The sequence below is a fragment of the Onychomys torridus genome, chromosome 1, assembly GCF_903995425.1.
Source record: "Onychomys torridus chromosome 1, mOncTor1.1, whole genome shotgun sequence".
Taxonomy (NCBI): Eukaryota; Metazoa; Chordata; class Mammalia; order Rodentia; family Cricetidae; genus Onychomys; species Onychomys torridus.
The window spans coordinates 91,950,496-91,971,264 of record NC_050443.1 but is presented as its reverse complement, the minus strand read 5'-3'; the positions used below and the strand labels follow the sequence as shown (position 1 = coordinate 91,971,264).

At 41.5% G+C, this 20,769-nt stretch overlaps 1 protein-coding gene across 1 annotated transcript in view; it reads right to left on the bottom strand.

Moving 5' to 3' along the window:
• Positions 1 to 20,769, bottom strand: part of Spon1 (spondin 1) — a 288,479-nt gene that overhangs the window by 149,682 nt on the left and 118,028 nt on the right. The window contains exon 5 of the mRNA XM_036177304.1: positions 14,402 to 14,524. Within this exon, the coding sequence (XP_036033197.1) occupies positions 14,402 to 14,524 (123 nt within the window). The remainder of the gene's footprint in view (positions 1 to 14,401; positions 14,525 to 20,769) is intronic.

The following is a 20,769-nucleotide window of genomic DNA, read 5'->3' as shown; positions in this document are numbered from 1 at the left end:
GTGGTACATTTTGCTCAGTTTTGAGGCAAGCTTATAATGCTAGAGTTTAATTAAACTCTTGCTGGCTGTTCTAGAAGTTTTGTTTCCTCCCAAGCCTTTCTTCATGCCTTCCCTGCAGGAAGTACTCGCTTTCCCCCTCCAACGAGGGTCATTAGGACCATATGAATATGTACAGACGCAGGAAGGTTCCAGAATGCTCTCAGGGCATTTGGCTCATAACTATCAATTTAACCAATCAACTGGGTAGTATAGTAATCAACTGGGGAGTATAGTAAAGGGGTTACAACAACCCCATTCCCTTGTCACAGACGATGGCTCTAGTGGAGGGCTGCCCGTGTTGAGATTTTGTTTCCTTGTATGTTCCTCCATTGTGAACTTAACTGAGTCCAGGGAAAAGCTGTAAGTATTTCTTTGTGCTTCTGCTTTGCTGTGCGCCAACCCCAGAGTAGTAGACTTCTTGCAAATTGAGAGGGACGCTTGCCAGGGCCAGAGTGCCTGGCACCAACCTTTGCAAAACCCCATTTGTGCTTATAAATATCTGGTCTTTCTTGGAATAAACAATTTTTGAGGGTGTATTTCTCAACTCATTGTTTGGAAAACTTAAGTCCATAAATGCTGTTAGCTTCAGCAGAGTTTTGTGTGCAAATTCCTGGGTAACCATATGGAAGGCTATCGCTAATGGGCTTTGAGTGCCCCCCATCCTCAATATCATAAGGGTTTTTGATGTTTAGAATAGTTTCATGCAGAAGGAAAATTAAATCTTCCTTCCTTCCTTCCTTCCTTCCTTCCTTCCTTCCTTCCTTCCTTCCTTCCTTTCTTTTCTTTCTTGACATAGGATTTCCCTATGTAACCCTGACAGGCCTGGAACTCACTATATAGACCAGGCTGACCTAGAACTCTCATGGATCCACTTGCCTCTGCCTTCTGAGTACCGGGATTAAAGGCATACAATAGCACACCCAGCTAAGTCTTTCCTATTAAAACCTACATTTCTTGAAATCACATCTCAGGGATTTGCAAACAGGCTTGAAAGAAATAGTTAAAGAAAACTGCTGGGTTGGGTTCAAGCTTCATAGTCAATGCCATATGTGTGTTCCTTTTGGGAAACTGGTAGCATTAGATTTATATGATAATGGATCCATGACTGGCCAATGAATTCCATCCCTTGCCTACCCACATTCAAATCATTGCAGAACAGGTACCATTTAAGCTATGTGAACGATGATGTAGTATGTGTTCTGGAAACTGCCAGGAAGCAGGAATAAATGGCAAGAGAGTAACAGTAAGCTAACTTACTCCTGGCATGGGAGATGAGATTCATCCTTGAGAAACAAAATTACTTTACAGAAGATAGAATTTTGGGTGGCAAGTCCTAAATAGTTGCATCTTATTTAAGAAAGGGTGTGCTAAAAAGTTCCGTATTTGAGCTCCTAGGAGGAGGATGGAGGAAGAAAGAGGCTCTAGGCTGTCCAACTTCAAGACCCACTCAAGGGTCAATGACATAGTTGGAAGCAGAGGTTTCAGAAGTACTCACCACATGTAGTGGTTTAAATGAGAACGACCCCCTAGATAGTCTCAGATGTTTGTATATATGGTCCCCAGTTGGTGGTGCTGACTGGGTAGGTTTAGGAGGCGTGGCCTTGGTAAAGAAAGTATATCACTAGCGGTGGGCATTGAAGTTTCAAAGCCATGTGTCATTCTCAGTTCATATTCTCTGCTTCCTTCTTACAGTTCAAGATGTGAGCACTTAGATTCTGCTCCATCTGCCATGCCTGATGTTTTCTGCCATGCTTCCCAGCTATGATAAACTTTTATCCTCTGGAACTGTAAGCTCGAGTAAACCCTTCCTTCTATAAGTCATCTTGGTCATGGTGTTTTATTACAGCAATAGAAAGATAGCATATCATCAAGAGAAATTCAAGGAAGAGTGAGCAACAGAGAACAAGGAACTATTAAGTGCTTGGCCGTATGAAGGAAGATGCATTGGGAACCTGGTACAGAGTAGGGTAGGTATAGGGAGGGGGTAGAAATCAACAAACCATGAAATGGAACGGGAATCAAAAGACAACTAAGAAAATGTACAAGGTGTGTGGTAAATGTGTAGGAAAGACATTATGCACACATTTCAGAAGAGAGCCCATGGGAGGAAGGGGCAGTAAGCAAATTAGAACTGTGCCACAGAGTGCCATATGCAGAGGGTGAAGAAAAGGGAAAAGGCAAAAATGGAAGTTGGGGTATTCTGGGAGAAGCAGGGATTCCTAAAGCAAGAAAAAGCACAAACTAAGTGCATGGAATGAGTGAGCAAACAGCAAAGAACAAAAGAAGAAGAAAGAAAAATAAAAGACTTACAAGAAGAACAATGCCACTGTTAATGAAGTAGATGGAGGTATGTATAGAACCCTCAGATTCATTTAACATAGCTGAAATTAAAAAAAAAAATCACAAAATATTTCAACTGCAAAAGAAAAACACGTATCTTGCAAGGAGCAAAGCTGCAGACTCTTAGTAATGAATCTGGTTATAAGTGTATGAAGACCATGTTTCTATACCAAAATGAAAAACCATGTACAAAGCAAATAGTGAAAATCTGTAATGAACACATAAGGCTAATTATTTTTCTAGTTTCAACTCTGTCACAGATTTTTGTTGTTGGAGAAAGATAAGAGCATAAAAATATATTTAATAGTGAAAATGTAAAATTCTATGTGAAGCTTTACAGCTTCAGAATGACTGTTCTAACTATATAGAAGTTCATTGGGATGTATAAACTCTGGGTCTGGATAATTTGAGTATGTGATGCTATTTTTGTTTGCAAGTTCTTTATAATAAAGTTTTAATAAAAAAGGATTTGGGTTTTTAATCCAGTTATTTTCCAAGTGAAAATATTTTTACAAGTGTTCAATTGTAAGAAGTAAAATCACTCACTAATAAATGAGCACTAGCTTCCTAGTCTCCTTGAAATAACAGGTCTTAAAAGAATAAAGATAATGCTGTAAAAGACTAAGAAATCCTGAATTAATAAGTATTTATTGAAGAGATAAATAATTAAACTAATAGCAGAATTGTTGTTTGGGAAAGGAGTTTCCAGTTAAGAACTGTCAGAATAAAGGCAGATTAAAAGAAACAAACCAAGTACTGAATTAAATCAGTGTAAAATGGAAGTGGGAAGAACTGAGAAAACTATCAAAAGTTTTCAATAAAGTCAATCAAAGATACTAATCAAAAATGCAGTGGATATATAGAAAAACCAGAAAAGAAATCCTTGCTTATTTTTATTTTTTAAGAATTATTTATTCTATTATATATTTCTTTTATTTCCCACATACTGTATGTACCATGTGTATACAGTATCTGTGCCAGAAGAGGACATCAGATTCCCTGGAACTGAGCTATGAATGGTTGTGAGCTATTACTCGGGCCTGAGAACTAAGCCTAATCTTGTAAGAGCAACAAGTGCTCTTAATTACTGAGCCATTTCTCCAGCCCTCTACTTATTTGTAATTAATTTATTAGTATTTGCAAAGCTGAGGATTGAACCCTCAATCCTCAAGCATGCAAGGCAAGTGTTCTACCACTGTGCTACATTCCCCAGCCTATTTCTTATAAATTGATAGCTAATTAGATGAGGGAAAAATATGGGTGGTAATGAGAATTTAACACACACAAAATCCTGTAGTGGGTAGCCATTCCAGCCTTGGCCTGGAAGTTCCAACCCCCACTGAGGCTTTGGTAATGGTTAGGCCTACAAGGTGGGGCTGAGAGAGGACGCTGAAGACCAGGATCCAAATGAGAGGGATCTCTTGGTGCCTGGACCCTGGACGCTGGAGGTAGACCCAGCAGAGCTCTCCAGAGAACACCGCCGGACTGCGCCATACCTTTGCCAGACCCTGCGACCTATCCCTTCATTTGTAAGCTACCCCACAAAATAAACCTCCCTTTTTAACTACGTGGAGTGGCCTTAATAATTTCACCAATAAAATCCAGGCCAAATAAATGCACTGTCCTTCTAATACCAAAGAAAGCCTAAAATAAGCAGTCATTGGGGGATAGGAAGTAGACGAGCTGTGAAGAAACTGCAGGAGACCCGGCTACTGTAGGAGCAAACAAAACAAGGATTTGGCTTACAATTGCGTGAACTCAGTAATTTCCTAGGAGGTTTTAAAACCTTAGAAAGTCTGAAATTACAAAAAAAGAAAAGAAAAGAAAGCTAATCAAGATACATCATGGAAAAGAAAAACCAAGCAAGACCGTAGGCAGGATATACCTTAAGGCACCAGTTACTAAAACAAGAGCATTTGTTAGTTAGGCAGTGACAAAAGCTACAGTTAATGAGAACACAATGACATTACATTTGCAGGACCTATAGAACACACAGCAATAAATAGAAATCACCATGCTAAAACACAGAAACCAATACCTATACAGTTTTAGAACAAAATACCCCACTATCAGAATAGCATAATGACGAGGAAATGATAGATCTTTAAAACCTAACCAAACATACTGTAATACAGCAAAAAGGGTAGATGTTGTCCAGAATTAGAGTGTCTAAGCTGGAATTTTACTACAGTCTCCCAAGGAGATGAGGAACTAACATAATCTCCTTGTCTTCTACTCTCTGTCCCGGGAAACATTGTAAGTAGAGGGAAACACAAGATCCAAGGAACCAATAGAGGCGCCAAGGTCCTGGAGGGACCACAGGTGGTCCTGCATTGGATGCTGTAGAACAGCAGCAAAGGGGGGCTTTGACAGCAGTGACACAATGCCTGGGCCTCTCTTCCTGGTTTCATCTCCTCCTCTCTCCCCAAACACTCCAGAACAGATACCATCCAACATTTTCCTCTTCCCTATCACACACAACAAGGCTTAACAGTTACATCAGCAGAGAAACACAAGCCCCCTTCAGAGTTACTAGGTGCCAGGTAAGTGCAAACAGGGCAAGAAGCAGCTTTGTAACAGTGGATAGGTCAAAAATACAACCTAAGCACAGTACCCATCCTCAAAGACAGAGGGAAGATATTAAAAACCCAAAGCAGATACAAGTGGGGGGAGGGTGGAAAGGCAGCTCAGTAGTTAGGAATACCTTCTGCTCTGTAGAAGACACAGGTCTGGTCCCCAGCAGTCACAACAGGCAGCTAACTCCAGTTCCCAGGGATCAGATGCCCTCTGACTGCTAAGGGCACCTGCGTGCATGTGGTACACATAAACTCAAGAGGGCCACAGGCACACATATAATTAATAATTAGATAAGTAAATAAATCTTTTTATAGAAGAACTAAGAGACAAAACAAGTAGAGGAAGAGAATCAAACGCAAATAAGAAATTAAATACACATTCATAAAGGCCATGGAATCCTTTCTGAAGACGACTAACCTCAATCTCATTGAGAGGAAACATCAACGACCCCAAACCAAAATACCATAACTTCTGGGAACTCTTCAAAAAGCTTCAGGGAAGTCAAGAAAGCCTGAGGAAGTGTTCCATCTGAAGGCTGATGAAAGATGCATGACAAGTAACTGCAGTGTAAAATACTGGATGGGATTCTGGGTGGAAATTTTTCTTTTCTTTGCTACAGAGCTGTTCTGTGCAGTATGGTAGCCAATACTTACACATGGCTACTGTGTGATTAAAATATGGTGAGTCTGAATGCAAAATAGGTACCAGATCTTAGTACTGCACAAAGAATGCAAAATATGTCTGTAATGAATTTTCAGGCTAATTATATGCTAACATGGCATGATTTGAGGTCTGGCTTCAATAAAATAGTACATTAAATTTAATTTTATTGGGGGCTGGCAAGATAGCTCAGCAGTTAAGAGCACTGGTTCTTGCTGAGGACTCAAGTTCAATTTCCAGCACCTACACAGTGGCTTACAACCATCTGCAACTCCATTTCCAGGGCATCTGAGACCCTCTTCTAGTCTCCAAGTGTGCCAGGCACATCTATACATGCAGGCAAAACACGCATACACATAAAATAAATCTGAAAAACTAATTTTATTGCTTCTCTTTACTTTTTAAGTACAGCTTCTAGCACATTTAAAATTGTCCATGTTACTCATGTAGACAGCTTGCATTCTATGATATTGTGTGGTTTCCATGAAGAAGCCAGTAGAGGTATGATTAATGTAACTTAAACAAAGCACCTAGATTAGACAGCAGCATTTTATCAATGTCTGTATTAAGTGTACAGTAATTTTAAACAAGAATGTCTTTCTTAGGGAGCACACACCAAATGTCTACAGGGTCGAGAAGTAGACACATGTCTGTGTCTATGTGCAAAGTTGAGACTGCTTTATCAGGTAGATGACTCTAGGCAGTGTCAAATTGACAGCTAAAGCTAACTGGGGCAACGACTCAGAAATGAAAAATAAGAGGAGATGGAATGTGTGACAACAACCGTTTCTTAGGATTAAAGGAAGAGGCAAAAGCAAGATCTCACGTGGGAAGGATCTGTTAAAGGGAACTATTTTTTAAAAGTCTACACCCAGCGGTATTCACAGAAAGATGAAGAACATCAAACAGACAGACAGGTGGAAGGAACACTTGTAAAGCAGAGGGAAAGAGCAGACCAAATAACAAGAAACAAAAGTCAACCCGACATGGACTCTCTAGACAATGGGATGTAAGGATCCAGTTCTTAATAGTAGACAAGAAAAATGCTTTTGAACTCAGTCTCATATTCAGCCCTGTGTCACTAAGAAATATTTCCAGGCATGGAGAAACTTGATGGGCTTGCCTTGCAAACACAGTTAGGAAAACATCCTTGCAGAAAGTACCCAAGTGAGAGAAGGGGCAACCAAAACTTTAGGAAAGTTTATGGCTGTTTAGAAACACAAAGATCAAAGACTGGAAAAAGGAATTACAGTGACTAGGAAATAAAATTCTAGAAATCCATCAATATAAAGAAAGATGTTAGAAAGCGAAGGAACACGAGGGTGTGCAAAAGTTCAGGGGAAGAGGGTGATATCAATATGTTGGGAAATTAACATAAATATGTGTCTTGTGTTAAAGGCAATAGCTGAAAGGAAAAAAAGAGACTTGGATAACTTTTCATTGTTACTATTTTGAGACAGGGTCCCAAGAAGCCCAGCCTTGCCTCAAATTTGCTTTGTAGCTGAGGCTGACTTTGGACCTCTTGTGTTACCCACTCGCCTGCCACGTGCTGGGGTCACATGCCTGTGCCACTATACTCGGCTCAGTTAACTTTTCTATTGACACAACTGGGCATTAGAAAGAAAAAAGTATAAAATTAAATAATGAACAAAAAGATAGAATAATCAGAACACATAAAATGAAAATAGAAGAAAAAATTAGCATGGCTAAGCACAATAATGATATAGCATAAGTGGGATGAGATCAAAAGCAAATACCGTCAGAGGGGCCTGACATGGACCAGTGATGCTGTGCACTGTGTAGGGAATAGTATACCCCTTGGGGCCTGACATAAACCAGTGATGCTGTGCACTGTTGGAAGAGCATATCCCTCGGGGCCTGACATGGACTAGTGATGCTGTGCACTGTGTGGGGAAGAGCATACCCTCGGTACCCAAAGAGGAGTAAGAGACAAAGCTTACTAAGGCAAACATTCACTGGGTTATTAATAAATAAACTCAGTAAATACAACAAAGCAGGAGCTATGTATCACATACTCTTTGATCAAAACAAAATAAAGAACCAAAACCAAAACCAATAATACAAATAAAAAATCTCCAACTTTTCAGAAATGTTAAAATACTCTACTAATTAACAACTATGTCCAGAAGATAAAGTGCACAAAAGCATTTTACCAAGAGAATAGTGAACATGAAGGGTCTCTAGTAAGACCTCTGGGAAGAGCTCAGAGACCAACTAAAAGTAAAATTCACAGCCTCAGGTGCATTAATTATTAATAAAAACAAAAAAATACAAAAGAGAGGTAAGTCAGCACATAAAGTAAACAATATGGAAATTTACCAACAGAACAAAGGGGCCCTCCAAAAGAAATAAAAGATAATAGGATGCATAAAAGCAAATGTATGCAAATTAGAAGAGAGATAACAATGATATTCTTTAAGGAGCTAACAAAGCTTATTAGATAAAAGCAATCCAGATTAGTCAGGAAATAAAGGAGAAAGATCTTCCCCTCTATCAGGGTTGACTGATACGGACTGTGGAAACCTGTGCAAAATAGCTGGTTGTTAAGGAAAGAAGTAAAATTCTAAAACTAGACACAAAAGAACACATTTATACCAACAACTGATGAAGAATTTATGGGAAAAGCACAAAGTATTTGGGTGATTTTGTGTGTGTGTGTGTGTGTGTGTGTGTGTGTGTGTGTGTGTGTGTGTGTAATAGCCCTGGCTGGCCTTGAACTTAGGGAGATCTACCTTGCTCTGCCTCACAAGTGATGAGATTAAAGGCATGCAACACTGTGGGTGAATTTTTTTCAGCTATCAATTTCTTTATTTCTTCTTCTTTTTCTTTATTCTTCCCTCACACATACATCCCAATCCCAGCCTCTCCTTTCTCTACTCTTCCCAGTTCCCTTTCCCTACAACCTCCCCCTCCCGCAACCCACCTCTCCTTCATTCCCCTTCAGAAAAGAGCAAGCATCCCAGGGATATTAATCAAGCACGGTATAACAAGATACAATAAGACCAGGCACAAGCCCTTATATCAAGGCTGGATGAGACAACCCAGTAGGAGGAAAAGGGTCCCAAGATCAGGTGAAAGAGTCAGAGACACCCCCAACTCCCACTGTTCAGAGTCCCACAAAAACACCAATCTCACAACCATAATATATCTATAGAGGACCTAGCATAGACCCACGCAGGCTCCATGATTGCCCTTCAGTATCTGTGAGTACCTATGAGTGATTCTGTGGGCTGCATTCTCTTGGTGTCCTTGACCCATCTGACTCCTATAATCCTTCCTCCCCCTCTTCCTCAGAGTTCCCCAAGCTCTGCCTAATGCTTGGCTGTAGATGTCTGTATTTGCCAACTATCAATTTCTAGTAGACACGGGTAGGTAGCAAGTAGTTGATTTGAGGCTAATACCAGATGAAAAGGAGATACAAAACCCAGAAATGACTTGCTCTTGCACAGAGATGTGAAGAGTTAAAGGTGGTATTGGTGGACTATTAAATTATTTATGTGCACAGTTTTTAATTACAGTGCTTTCTTGGTTAGTTGGATACCTGACATTACATTAGTGGCCAATAAAAGAAAAATTAGATGACTTAACTGAAATAAAGAAGGTTGAGAGAAAACTAATCATGAAACTAGGATTCAGCGAGTAGAAACTTTGTACATAACTAGATGAATAAAAGATAAAAATATTAAGAGTCATCAAGTTGATACTAGTTTGGTAGTTTTTTTTTTTTTTAATGGGATTGGACAAATTTTTCTTGAGCAAGTGACCCAATGGAGAAGATGGCTGAATGTCACTGTAAAATTAACTTTAAATATATAGAATGTATTTCTAAGTGGCTGTATTAATATTTTAGCCAATGTGTCATCAAATTAAAAGTTGATTTAGGGAAAATATTCTTAAATATTGATTTGTCAAACAGTATTAACTGATGCCATGTCGTTATGCATCTTGGCTGGCCCAGGGGAGATGGTAGGCTGGAAGCATTTGTCAAGAACCCAGGATCTCCATGAGAGCTAGTGATTAAAGATACTTAGCATCTGGTAGAAGCTCCCATCTCTGTCCAGACTGGGCACACATCCAGCCCTCAAGACATCCTTATAATCCTGGTCACCTTGTTCCTGGGAAGCACTGCCTCCTATGGTTCCCACAGTTGGGAATTGCAGTCTGGCGATGACTAGCACAGATACTATGGTGCTTGTGCTAGTTTTCAGCAATGCTATTCAAGCTCAACAAGTGCAGACATGCTCTCTCTGGCTTCTAAGTCTGGCTGTGTGCAGAACAGCAGGTAGGATGGTATAGAATCTAGTATCAATTGACTTCACATTAGAAGATACTTTGTATATTAGATGTTTAATTTGACTGCAGAGGGCAGGAATGATTGTCTCATGACAGTCCCCAAAGGAAGACAAAAGAAAATCATTTAGATCTAAGCTTTGGTTTTGGTTCAGACATTCTCTGACTATTGATTGCTTCATGATAGACCCCAAGGGAAGGAAAATGAGAATTATCTAGTCTGAGCTTTGATTTTGATTCAGACATTCTCTGGCTATCTGAGCTTGTAATGCTACTTTTGTGTGTGTGTCAAGGTCTTTTCACTTACAGAATTAAAAGGTAAAATTTACATGGTCCAGCCTTAAAATGTATTTCAAAAGCTTCCTGATTGGGAATGTTTTTAAAGAATTCCACAATTTCCAGATGTCCAGCAGAGATGTGGACACAACCAGAGAAGAGGAATGCCAGAAGCTATTTCATCCTTTCTCCTGCCTCCACATCTGTTTTATCATACCTAGCCCTCCCAGAGAGAGGAGTGCAGCCTTCTCCCCTGGAGAGAACCCCAGAAGCAGCATTTGGAACAAAAACATTTTGTACAATGGTTGAGAAGAGACATCTGCAGATATGGCTCACTATGGCTGAAGATACATGGTGGCTGAAGATGCATGGCAGCTGAAGGTGCATGGTGTTTCAGGTGCATGATGATTCATGTGCATGGTGGCTGAAGATGCATGGTGCAGTTCAGTCTCCCATGTAGCATCTACTGTGATTCTCAAAGGTAAGTTACTCAAAGACACCCAAGAGTTGAACACCCAACTTATCCCATTGCAGAGGTTATCAAAGTGTGACCCACACACTCCTAAGATCCCTGAGGTCCTATCAGGGAATCTGAGAGGTTAAAGATATTTAATAACAAATTAAAGATATTATTTGTTTGCTGTAGTATGTTCACACTGGCATTGAAGATGGGCCAGTATTAGTAGCTGATGTCTTCTTTGGGGCCACATGTTCACAATAGACCACAAAAAACTCATGTCCTTCATGTAACAGAAAAGTGAGTCACTTGAAGTTTCTACTAATGAATACACACCTTATTATTCAGAGTGACTCATTGGGGAATGTAAAAAGCAACATAAAATGCAAAGCAGTTCTATGGTATAGATGGGAGCATTTGGGTTGTCCTCAGTAAATGCACTTAATGCTTCTTTTAGGTGCAAGTCAGACTAGCCACTTTGTACACCCATAAAACATCACTTGAAAGAACTAATGACAGGCAAATTATGGTCATTCAGACTTGGGAATTTGGCAGACATTTTTCTCAAAAAGTGAAGCAGTCTGTCACTTCAAGGAAAACAACTGATAGTATCTGTCGCCAATAATAAAATTTGAGTTTTCAAGCAAAAAATCAGAATCTTAGAAAACTTGTAACTGTTACTGTGAACTTGATAGTTTCCAGTTTTCCAACACTTATCTGGTGGGGTCTGTCCTCCTGGGAATGGATGTGGTTTTGATAATGTGAACTCTTGGCATTTGGATGATCTGTGATTCTCAACAAGCTGCTATTTTCCAAATGGTCAGCATAATCATGGCTACATAACCATGGATTTGTAAAAGATCCATCCGAAGTGGAAGGTAAGCAGTGGTTTTTAGTCACAGAATACAAACCCACTGGCACAATTTCATATTCCTCATTGTAGCTGGACTTAACAAAACTCTACTTTCTCTAGACTTTGAAGTAGTTTGTGGCATAGTAGCAAAGATTATCTGTAAGTATCTGGAAAGATTATTAAAACACTTTAAAAATTATTTGTGTGTGTGTGTGTGTGTGTGTGTGTGTGTGTGTGTGTGTGTGTGTATGCTTGCTTATCTGTATTGTGTATCACATGTGTGCTGGTGCCAGCAGAGGCCAGCAGAAGTCATCAGCTCCCCTGGAACTTGAGTTACACATTGCTGTGAGCCATGCCTTGTGGGTGTGTGGAATCAAACCCAGAGCCTTGCTGAGAAGAGCAAGTGCCCTTAACCACAGAGACATCTCTCTAATCCTCCTAAACACTCTTCCTTTTTCCTAGTTACCCATGCATGTGGTCTAGAAATTTCTTCATGTACTTCTATCAAAAATGTATCACAATAGGTTGAATGCAGAAACAAAGGTGAATGACAGTCCATGTGCTTACTCCTAATCCATACAGACACTACAGAGAGTGGTCAAAATGTAGAACAATGACACCCTTTTCACAATTTTTTGAACAATAATTTTAATTAAATATAATACTGTTTTTTGTCATCATGTGATAAATTTATTAAATACGCAACATATTTATTAGCACTCTATGCTACTTGAAAATTAATAATTAAAAAAATTCTCAGCTTTCATTGCTTCTAAGGTGAACGCTGAGGGAGATTTTACAAAAGCATATCAATGCTTTCTGTGATTCTTAAACATGTTAAAAGGATGCAAAGACTGAAGAGGCTGAGAGCCACTGTCCCCAAATCCCTGCTTGGAAAATGACATTTTGGATGACTAATTAAAAAGATACAAGGGACTTGGCTCTTGACAGCTAGTTGTCAAGAAGCTTCTCTGGGCTGACAACAGGGCTGATTATCAAGACAGAAATATCCCTGCGGCCTAGATCACAGAAGCCATCATGGACAATGCCTGTGTCCTTCCCAGGGGCTCCAGTCCTTTAAGTCCCCAAGTTCACCCTTTGCCCTCCAAAGAAGGTCTAGTTCACACTCCCTGCTCAGTACTGGCCATCATTATTCAGTGTCAGCTGGATATCTGCCTCCCCAATGGTAGCAAGTGTGTCCCACAGTCACCACCCAATTCTCAGGAAGGTACCAGGCATGTACAGGGACAAAGACTCAAAGATGAAACAGGTCATGGCTTTTATCCCAGAAGAAGTCCCAGTCTTGTGGGGAAAAAACTTCCCAAGGAAATAATCCCAGTGCAATGTGGTAAGTGCTATTCTGCATGATAAATTTTTCCAACAGAAATCAGGGCAGAGCCTGGCTCTGTAATGTAATGCCTGACAATAGAATAATTCTGGGAATCAGGAACACACATCTGCTTTATTTATTAAGCTCTCAATACCATAGCAATTCTCTGTAGGTTTGCATGTGGTTTGCCCCAGAGGCCCAGAAACAATGATTTTGTACCCTCACACTACCACCTAATTCTGGGAGACAATGGTGGTCAGATAGAAATGAGAAAAACTCCTTAGGATCACAAAAGATGAGTAATGGCCTTACCATTTTCTCTCTTCCATTAGTGGGGACATTGTAGGGGTCCCCCCACAGCAGCATTCTGCTGTTAAGTGCCTGCTGCCAGGCAGAGAGGCTCAGTTTATTCCCACAGGTCTCCTACCCAGCTGGCTGAATCCTAGAGACTGAGGGATGACTTAGCCAGGGGCACTACAGATTCCAAACTTCAATTTTATGTGGGTGAAATTAAATTATAACCTCTTGATCTAGCTAAGAATGTTGGAGTCCCCATTGGGTGGGCTGCTTGGGCACCAGGGCAGTTCTGATCTACCCAGTGTTTACTTAAGTCTCTGCCATGTGCCCTTCCCCTCTTTTTAATCTCTCCCATGTCTGCACTTCCTTCCAGCTGTGGTAACTTCAGAGAGAAGCACATACCTAAGAACCAAATGGGCCAAGCCCAGACACAATACACCCAGTGCCACCCACAGCCACAGGTTATTTTCCAATGCAAGGATGTGCCATCAGTAAACACGCTTAATAATGTGGAATCAGCCCACTATTCACAGCTACAAATTTCATGTGATTGTTTGATTAATGTCTATCTCCTCACAATCTCTAAAAGGGTTGGGACGTGCACTGTATCTCTTCTTTTGCTGACTATCGTATCTTTAAGGCTCAGCACAGTGCCTGGCTCATTTCAAATGTGTCGAGACGACAGTCTGACTAAAAAGAGTTGAACTGTCCTGTTTTAGGATCTAGTCCCCACATAGCAAGTTTGGGGCTTCTTGACAACTCTCACAGATTGGTTTTGGCTGCTCTGAGCCTGGTGTCAGGTGGCATCAGAAGGTGACATCTGGAACCAGTAGAGAAATGGCGTATTGATTAATGACCTGACACCTTCCTAGGGTTAAGGATACTGAGTAATTGTCACACTGTCTATGGAGTCAAGAGAATTCCTTTGCCAGCTATCCCTAACAAATGGTCTGTTTTATAACATGGGTCCAGCTGTTTTAGGAGGCTGCAAAATACTTGGCTTGAAGATATAGTAACTTGACTTCAGGAACTGTTTTAAGAACCACAAATAAAACTCTTAGAACAGTGTTACAGGAGAACTCTAAAAGCACACCAGGATTATGTCTGCACGTGTCCATGAATTCACTTTCTTGGGGTGCAGGTTTCACAAATCCGGGGCCAATAATGAGCAGGCCAACACAGCTCAGCCTACGGATCCTGTGATCAGACAGGATGTTAATGATGTGCTTTCCCTGACCCATAAAGCAGCAGCTGTACTCACGAGGGTAATCCTTTGGATGAGTCTTCTCGGACCAGTTCCCATAAAATGTGAGCCTGTACTTGGCAGTTCCGCAGGCACAGCAGTCTAAGATTGGCCTGTCCGTCACCCCGTCCAGTGTGGGATCTGAAATGGGAAATCGAGTTAGAAAGCAAGTTGGGGGCCTTGTCAAAGGCAGCCTTGCAGCAGCTTGTGTTGTCCTTGATCCCTGTGTAAAGAAGACACAGTGCAGTTGCACTGGACTCTAAGACTCAGCACTTGGATTGCTGTGGACTTTACATTTATCAACTATGAATATGCAATCTGCAAATACAAAAATCCAAAGTTCTTGCTCTCATAATCTGAGGTATTCTATGGGACCAAGAGTCTAGAATCTTTAGGATGGGGAGATTTGGGGAAATCAATGCTGACTTTTACTCAGTTGTTCTTTTCATTTTAAGGATGTGGAGTGTGTGTGTGTGTGTGTGTGTGTGTGTGTGTGGCGCGCGCACGCCATATGTGTGTAGGTACTGAGAAGATCAGAAGAGAGAATCAGATCCCCTGGAGATGGAGTGACAGGTGTTGTGAAACACCTGATGCAAGTGTTGGGAAGCAAACCCGGGTCATCTGCAAGAGGAGAAAGCATTTTAACCATGGAACTGTCTCTCCAGCCCTCACCCAGTTGTTCTTTCTGTATCCTGCCTTCCTCCCATCCCATCACAGAAGCATCTCTTACAGGATTTTTTTTTTTTTTTTTTTTTTTTTTTGAGACAGGGTTTCTCTGTGTAGCTTTGCACCTTTCCTGGAACTCGCTCTGTAGACCAGGCTGGCCTTGAACTCACAGAGATCCGCCTGCCTCTGCCTCTGCCTCTGCCTCCCAAGTGCTGGGATTAAAGGCGTGTGCCACCACTGCCCGGCATCTCTTACAGGATTTCAAGAGGAATATGAATCCATTTTCCCTAAGAAGTACTTTTCACGGCCCAAATGCTGGACTAGAGCAGAGGCAGGGGTAGTTTTGAAGGAGAAAAGCGAGAGCCAGTAGAGGCTTAAAAAATTGTTGGAAATTAAGAAGAAGTCTTATGCAATTATGTCTCTTATCGCGCTTTCAAAGACCGTCCTGGGAAGTAAGTGGACGTGGGGAATGTTGCAAATGTGTTCACAAGTTCAAGTTTCCTTCTGAGTGTAGAAGCAGCCAGGAACAACTTAAGACTCCCTCTCCATCCCCATTTTTAGCTGTGAGTAGCTGATAAGTAGGGAAAGAGAGATTATATGAATAAATTCAGCATTTCTGATCGTTAAGCTCACGGCCCTAAGTGCTTAGCGCTCCTCCTCTGCTCGGCTGCCTGCGAGCGGGGACAATGCCCACAGATGACTCTTGCTGCAACGGCGTGCTCTGTACTTCTCCCAGCTGCGGTAGCACCAATCTTCCTTTTTTGCAAGTTGGACATTTTTTTCTTAAATATTGTACAAAGAGCAGAAACCAAGGGGATGAAAACCATTTTGCATGTCAGAAACAGCATTTTCCCATCTCTTTCAGAATTTGCTGAGCTCACCAGGTTTGAACATGAAAAACCAATGATGGTCAGAAGTGAGCTTGGGGATGGAGACAAAGTATGAGACATTGTCATGATATCAGTAATGTACCGAGTCCCTTGGACATGCTGAGCCCTTTCTACATTGCTGTAAGAAATACTTTGGTTATCCCTTGAGGTTTGAATGTGAAGTATCCTCCAGAGGCTCCTGGGTTTGAATACTTGATCCCCAATTGGTGACATTGTTTGGGAAGATTGTGGAAGCTTTAGAAGGCCGAACCTTGCTAGAGGAATTAGGTCACTGAGGGAGGGCCTTGAGGCTATATTGCACACTCTTTGTAGATGCAATGTGACGAGCTTCTGCTCCCTGCCACTGTCTCTTCCCTGGCATGGTAGGCTGCATCCCCCCTCCTTGAATAGTAGGCCAAAATAAAGCCTCTGTTCTTTCTGTTGTTTTTACCAGGGCATTTTATTACAGTAACGGAAAAGTAATGACGGCATCCCTGTTTTACAGATCATCAAAAGCAAGAAGCAGGCTGGGTGATTTGATCAAAATCACAGGATAAATGAGCCATTCAGGCAGAAGAGGGGCCCACGTCCTTTTTGGTTCAGAGCCTATGAACTCACTCTGATTTCAGTCACTCAGGAAAGACCCACCCGGGTAGTTTGCATAAATGATACCTAGTTAAAAAAAATAATAAAATTTGTTTTTGTTTTATTTTTTTCCAAATGAAGTACATTCAAAAAAATCTTCTCCCTATAGATTTCAGAGATTTCTAAAGAGGCTCAAAGGAAAAGGCAGCAGCCACCCAAAGAATGAATCATGGGCTAGAGTGCTGTCTGCCGATGTCTAGGAGCAAGCTGCCCAGTAACACATGTATACGAAATCTGGACTTGATTCCTGTGTGAGCCACTTGGGTAGTAAGGACAAACCCCATCTAGTACATTTTTAGGAGAGGTCACTTGAACTAGAAGATCTGGTCCTTTTGCAGTCCCACAATGATGAGCTGCATTGTAAAATACATCTAAATTAGCTTTGAAAAGGGGATTCAGCACTGAGAGCCACATGCTGGGATTTTGATCGTAACTACCAGGTGCTGTTAAATGAGGCAGCAACGATCTCCAGAACACCCAAAATAAGACCAATTGGGCGCTTTACTTATCAAGAGGGCTTTTAGATTTAGATAGAAAAGTTGAGGATACTGATAAGGCTTTACAGAAATGAATTTATAACAGACCTCTGGAAAAATAAGCTTCCGTTTAAAAATTGAATTTCTAAGCTTAAAAAGGGGAACTGTTTCCTACCAAGGACAGGCCTTTTGCTAACAAAGTAGGCTTTCAAAGGGCAGTGATGGCCAACACTAACATACTCCCTATGTTAAAGTGCTGGGCTGCCAAGCCACGTAAACTCAGCCCTGGAGTTATGGCCTCAGTTTTCCTTTCTTCCCATGTATTATACATACATGCACACACACACACACACACACACACACACACACACACACACACACACACGGTCTTTTGAGACAGGGTCTCACTGTGTATCCCTGGCTGGCCTGGAATTTACTATATAGATCAGGATGGTCTTGAACTCACAGAGATCTGTCTGCCTCTATCTCCTGAATGCTGAGATTAAAGGTGTGAGCCACCACAACCAGCTTTATTTCATTTATTTTGTGCAGGACTGGGGATCAAATCCAAACTCTCGTGCTAGGCCACTGCTGTATCACCGAACACACCCAGCACCTGATTTAGTTTTTAAAACTGATTTTCACTGTGTAGCCCAGGCTGGTCTTGAATTCACAATCCTTCTGCCTCGCCTTCCCAAGTTTTGAGTATACGACCTTGGCCACCCCATCACACCTGATATTCCTCCTCCTTTCTATCCTGAATTTGTTGGCTTTTGAAATTCTCTTCTGTTATTCTTAGGTCTCCTTTCCCCTATCATCCCCTTTTCCTTCTCTCTTTTTATTTGTGCATATGTATGTGTACATGCATGTGTTTGTGTATACGTGAGCAGGTGTGGTGTGTGTGTGCAGGTGCCAGTGTAGAAGAGTGTTCATGTGTGTGGAGGCCAGAGGACAACCTTAGCTGTCATTCCTCAGGGGCCACACATCTGGCTTTTTTAACTTTAAAAAAATTAAGAATTATACATATACATGTGTGTCCATATATAGGTTTTTGCATGTGAGTGCAGGTGCCCCTGGAGGTCAGAAGGGGGTGATGGATTCCCTGGAACTTGAGTTACAGGTGGTTCTGAGATATCCAACATGGATGCTGGGTCCTCTGCAAGGGCAGCATCTGCTCTTAACTGTTGAGTCCCAATCCACCTGCTTTTTGAGACAGGGCCTCTAACCAGCCTGTAACTCACAAAATAGGCTGGGCAGGCTGGCTGCAAAGTGAGCTTCATGAGCCATCTGTCTTTGTTCTCCAGAGCTGGGCCAACAAGTGGAATCCATTGCATCCAGCTTTCTAGGTGGCTCTTGGGGTTAGGAGATTGTATGGGGTTCTCACGCTTGCAAAGCAAATGCTTCACTGACCCAGCTAGCTCCTCGCTTCCTCTTCCTCTTCTTTCTCCCTCTCTCATCTTCTCATCTTCTGTCCTCTGCTTATATCCTCTTCTCTTCTCTAGTTTCCCCATCTCCCATCATCCTCTGTCATTCCCCTTCTGTTTGTGACACAGTGTCCAAGTGTGTGACCATATGTCTATCATAGATCATCTTCTGGAATAGGTTGTGTTTCTCTATTTTTTGATTGCAAGCAATTTCACATTATGTTGCTTTTAAAAATCACAGGCTGGAGAGATGGATCAGTGGGCAGAGGTGCTTGCCATGCAAGCATGAGGACCAGAGTTCGAGTCCTTAGGACCTGTGCAAAATAGTCAGGTGTGTAGCACAAATGCCTGTCATTGCACCGTTAATACAGATGGGAAGTAAAGACAAGGAAATACCCTGGAATCTCACGAGCCACCTAGCCTGGAATACATGCGCATATTTATGGATACAAATGTGCATACACATACACATACTCACACACATACTAGCGTTCACTGCTTTTTATCCTTGTGGCTATATTTCATCACCTATGGATGAATGGTTGTAATTTTGGGCAATAAATGATAGCTCCAAGTTCCACTATTTCTTTTCTTAACAGATTTGATTTGATTCAACAAGGAAGAAGGGAACATAGAGACTTTGATGAAAAGCTGGAGTTTGCTGAGTGATTGAATACATTTTAAAAATCCCTTTGCTCTGCTTATATTTAAATGGTTTTCTTAATGTGATCACTTTGATGTTAATTTTTTCATGGCTCTGCTATTTCCAGGGATCGTTTATAAGCACACAAAAGCCAACAGCATGAGGACTTGCTGGGCCTTTTCAGTCCATCAAGTTGCAAAGAGTTTTTGTATAGATGGCATGATTAGTCATTTTCCTAGGAGCACAGCTTGAGAGAAGCATCCAGGGCTATGCCATGCTATTTCACCATCACTGTACCCACTGAATTTTAGCGCACACGCGTGCATATGCACACACGTGTACACACACACACACACACACACACACACACACACACACACACACACACAGCTTAGACAAGGCTTCCTAAGATCAGCACTGAGGCTACAGGATGGATGCCTATCAGTACATGGGAGTGTGAAGTATCTTCCTAAGGACTTTCAGATCCTGGAAGTAAGGCTGGCCTCTGACAGTCCATCTAACAGAACCACACCACAATGGCTGAGTCTAGTTACCTACAGGGGAAGATCAAGACATAGCCTATGTGTGAGGCAGAACACCCTGGAGCCCAGCTCATGGGAACTGGGTATAATTTCATGGAGGGAGGGTGGGGAGTAAGGTTGTCATTTAGGAACCACGAGTCTAAAAAGAGAGAAAAATGCTCCTTGTTTGGAGAAAAGCCGACTGAACCATTTGTCTACTAAATGGCTTAGAGGGAAGACCTCATCCCATGAGTAGTGCTCATCAAGAAGTCAGCAAGTCTTCTTGGCCAGAGTGCCTAGAATTCCCACCCTGATGCCAGGCATCTATCTCCACACATGTCTACTTAACATTTTGATTCTAGCTTTTTTTTTTTTTTTTTTTTTTAAACAAGAAGACAGTACATTGCTCTGCCATAGACAGAGCTGACCATAGAAGGATGCGACATTACAGCGGGCAGTGGTTCAGAGCCTAGGCTCCTGGTGTCAACTCCTGCCCTCCACTGCTGGCTGTAAATGAACTGTCTCTACCTCAGGCTCCTCAGCTACAATAGGGTTGATCAAATAGCCTTTACTATTAGGGCTATTATATAGATTACATAATCAATGAGTAGACAGTGTTTAGAATAGTGTCCATCACGTAGCAAATACTCAAAATTATTAGCAATGATTATTATTTTCCCAGGAGAACGCTCTCTACCTTTCTTAGTACTTTATGACTTGCTATAGTTGGAGAGGATTATTCCTTCTGAAAAGACTAATTACTGAAAAGGCAAATACAAATTCTGCACAAATGAATAGAAGTGAGATAACTAAGCCGTATAATTACAGAGCATCTGTTTTCACTGAGTTACCTAATAACCTCTAGACCAGTTTAGATGTTTAAGGTCTTATTTATTAATTTATTATTATTATTATTATTATTATTATTATTATTATTATGTGTTTTAATTTTATACATCAGCCATGGGTTCCCCTGTCCTCCCCCCTCCCGCCCCCACCCCCACCTTCCCCCCATCCCCTCTCCTCTAGTCCCTCTCCTCCAGGACCAAGACTCCCCTGGGGACTCATTTAAACCTGGTGGATTCAGTACAGGCAGGTCCAGTCCCCTCCTTCCAGGTTGAGCAAAGTATCCCTGTGTAAGC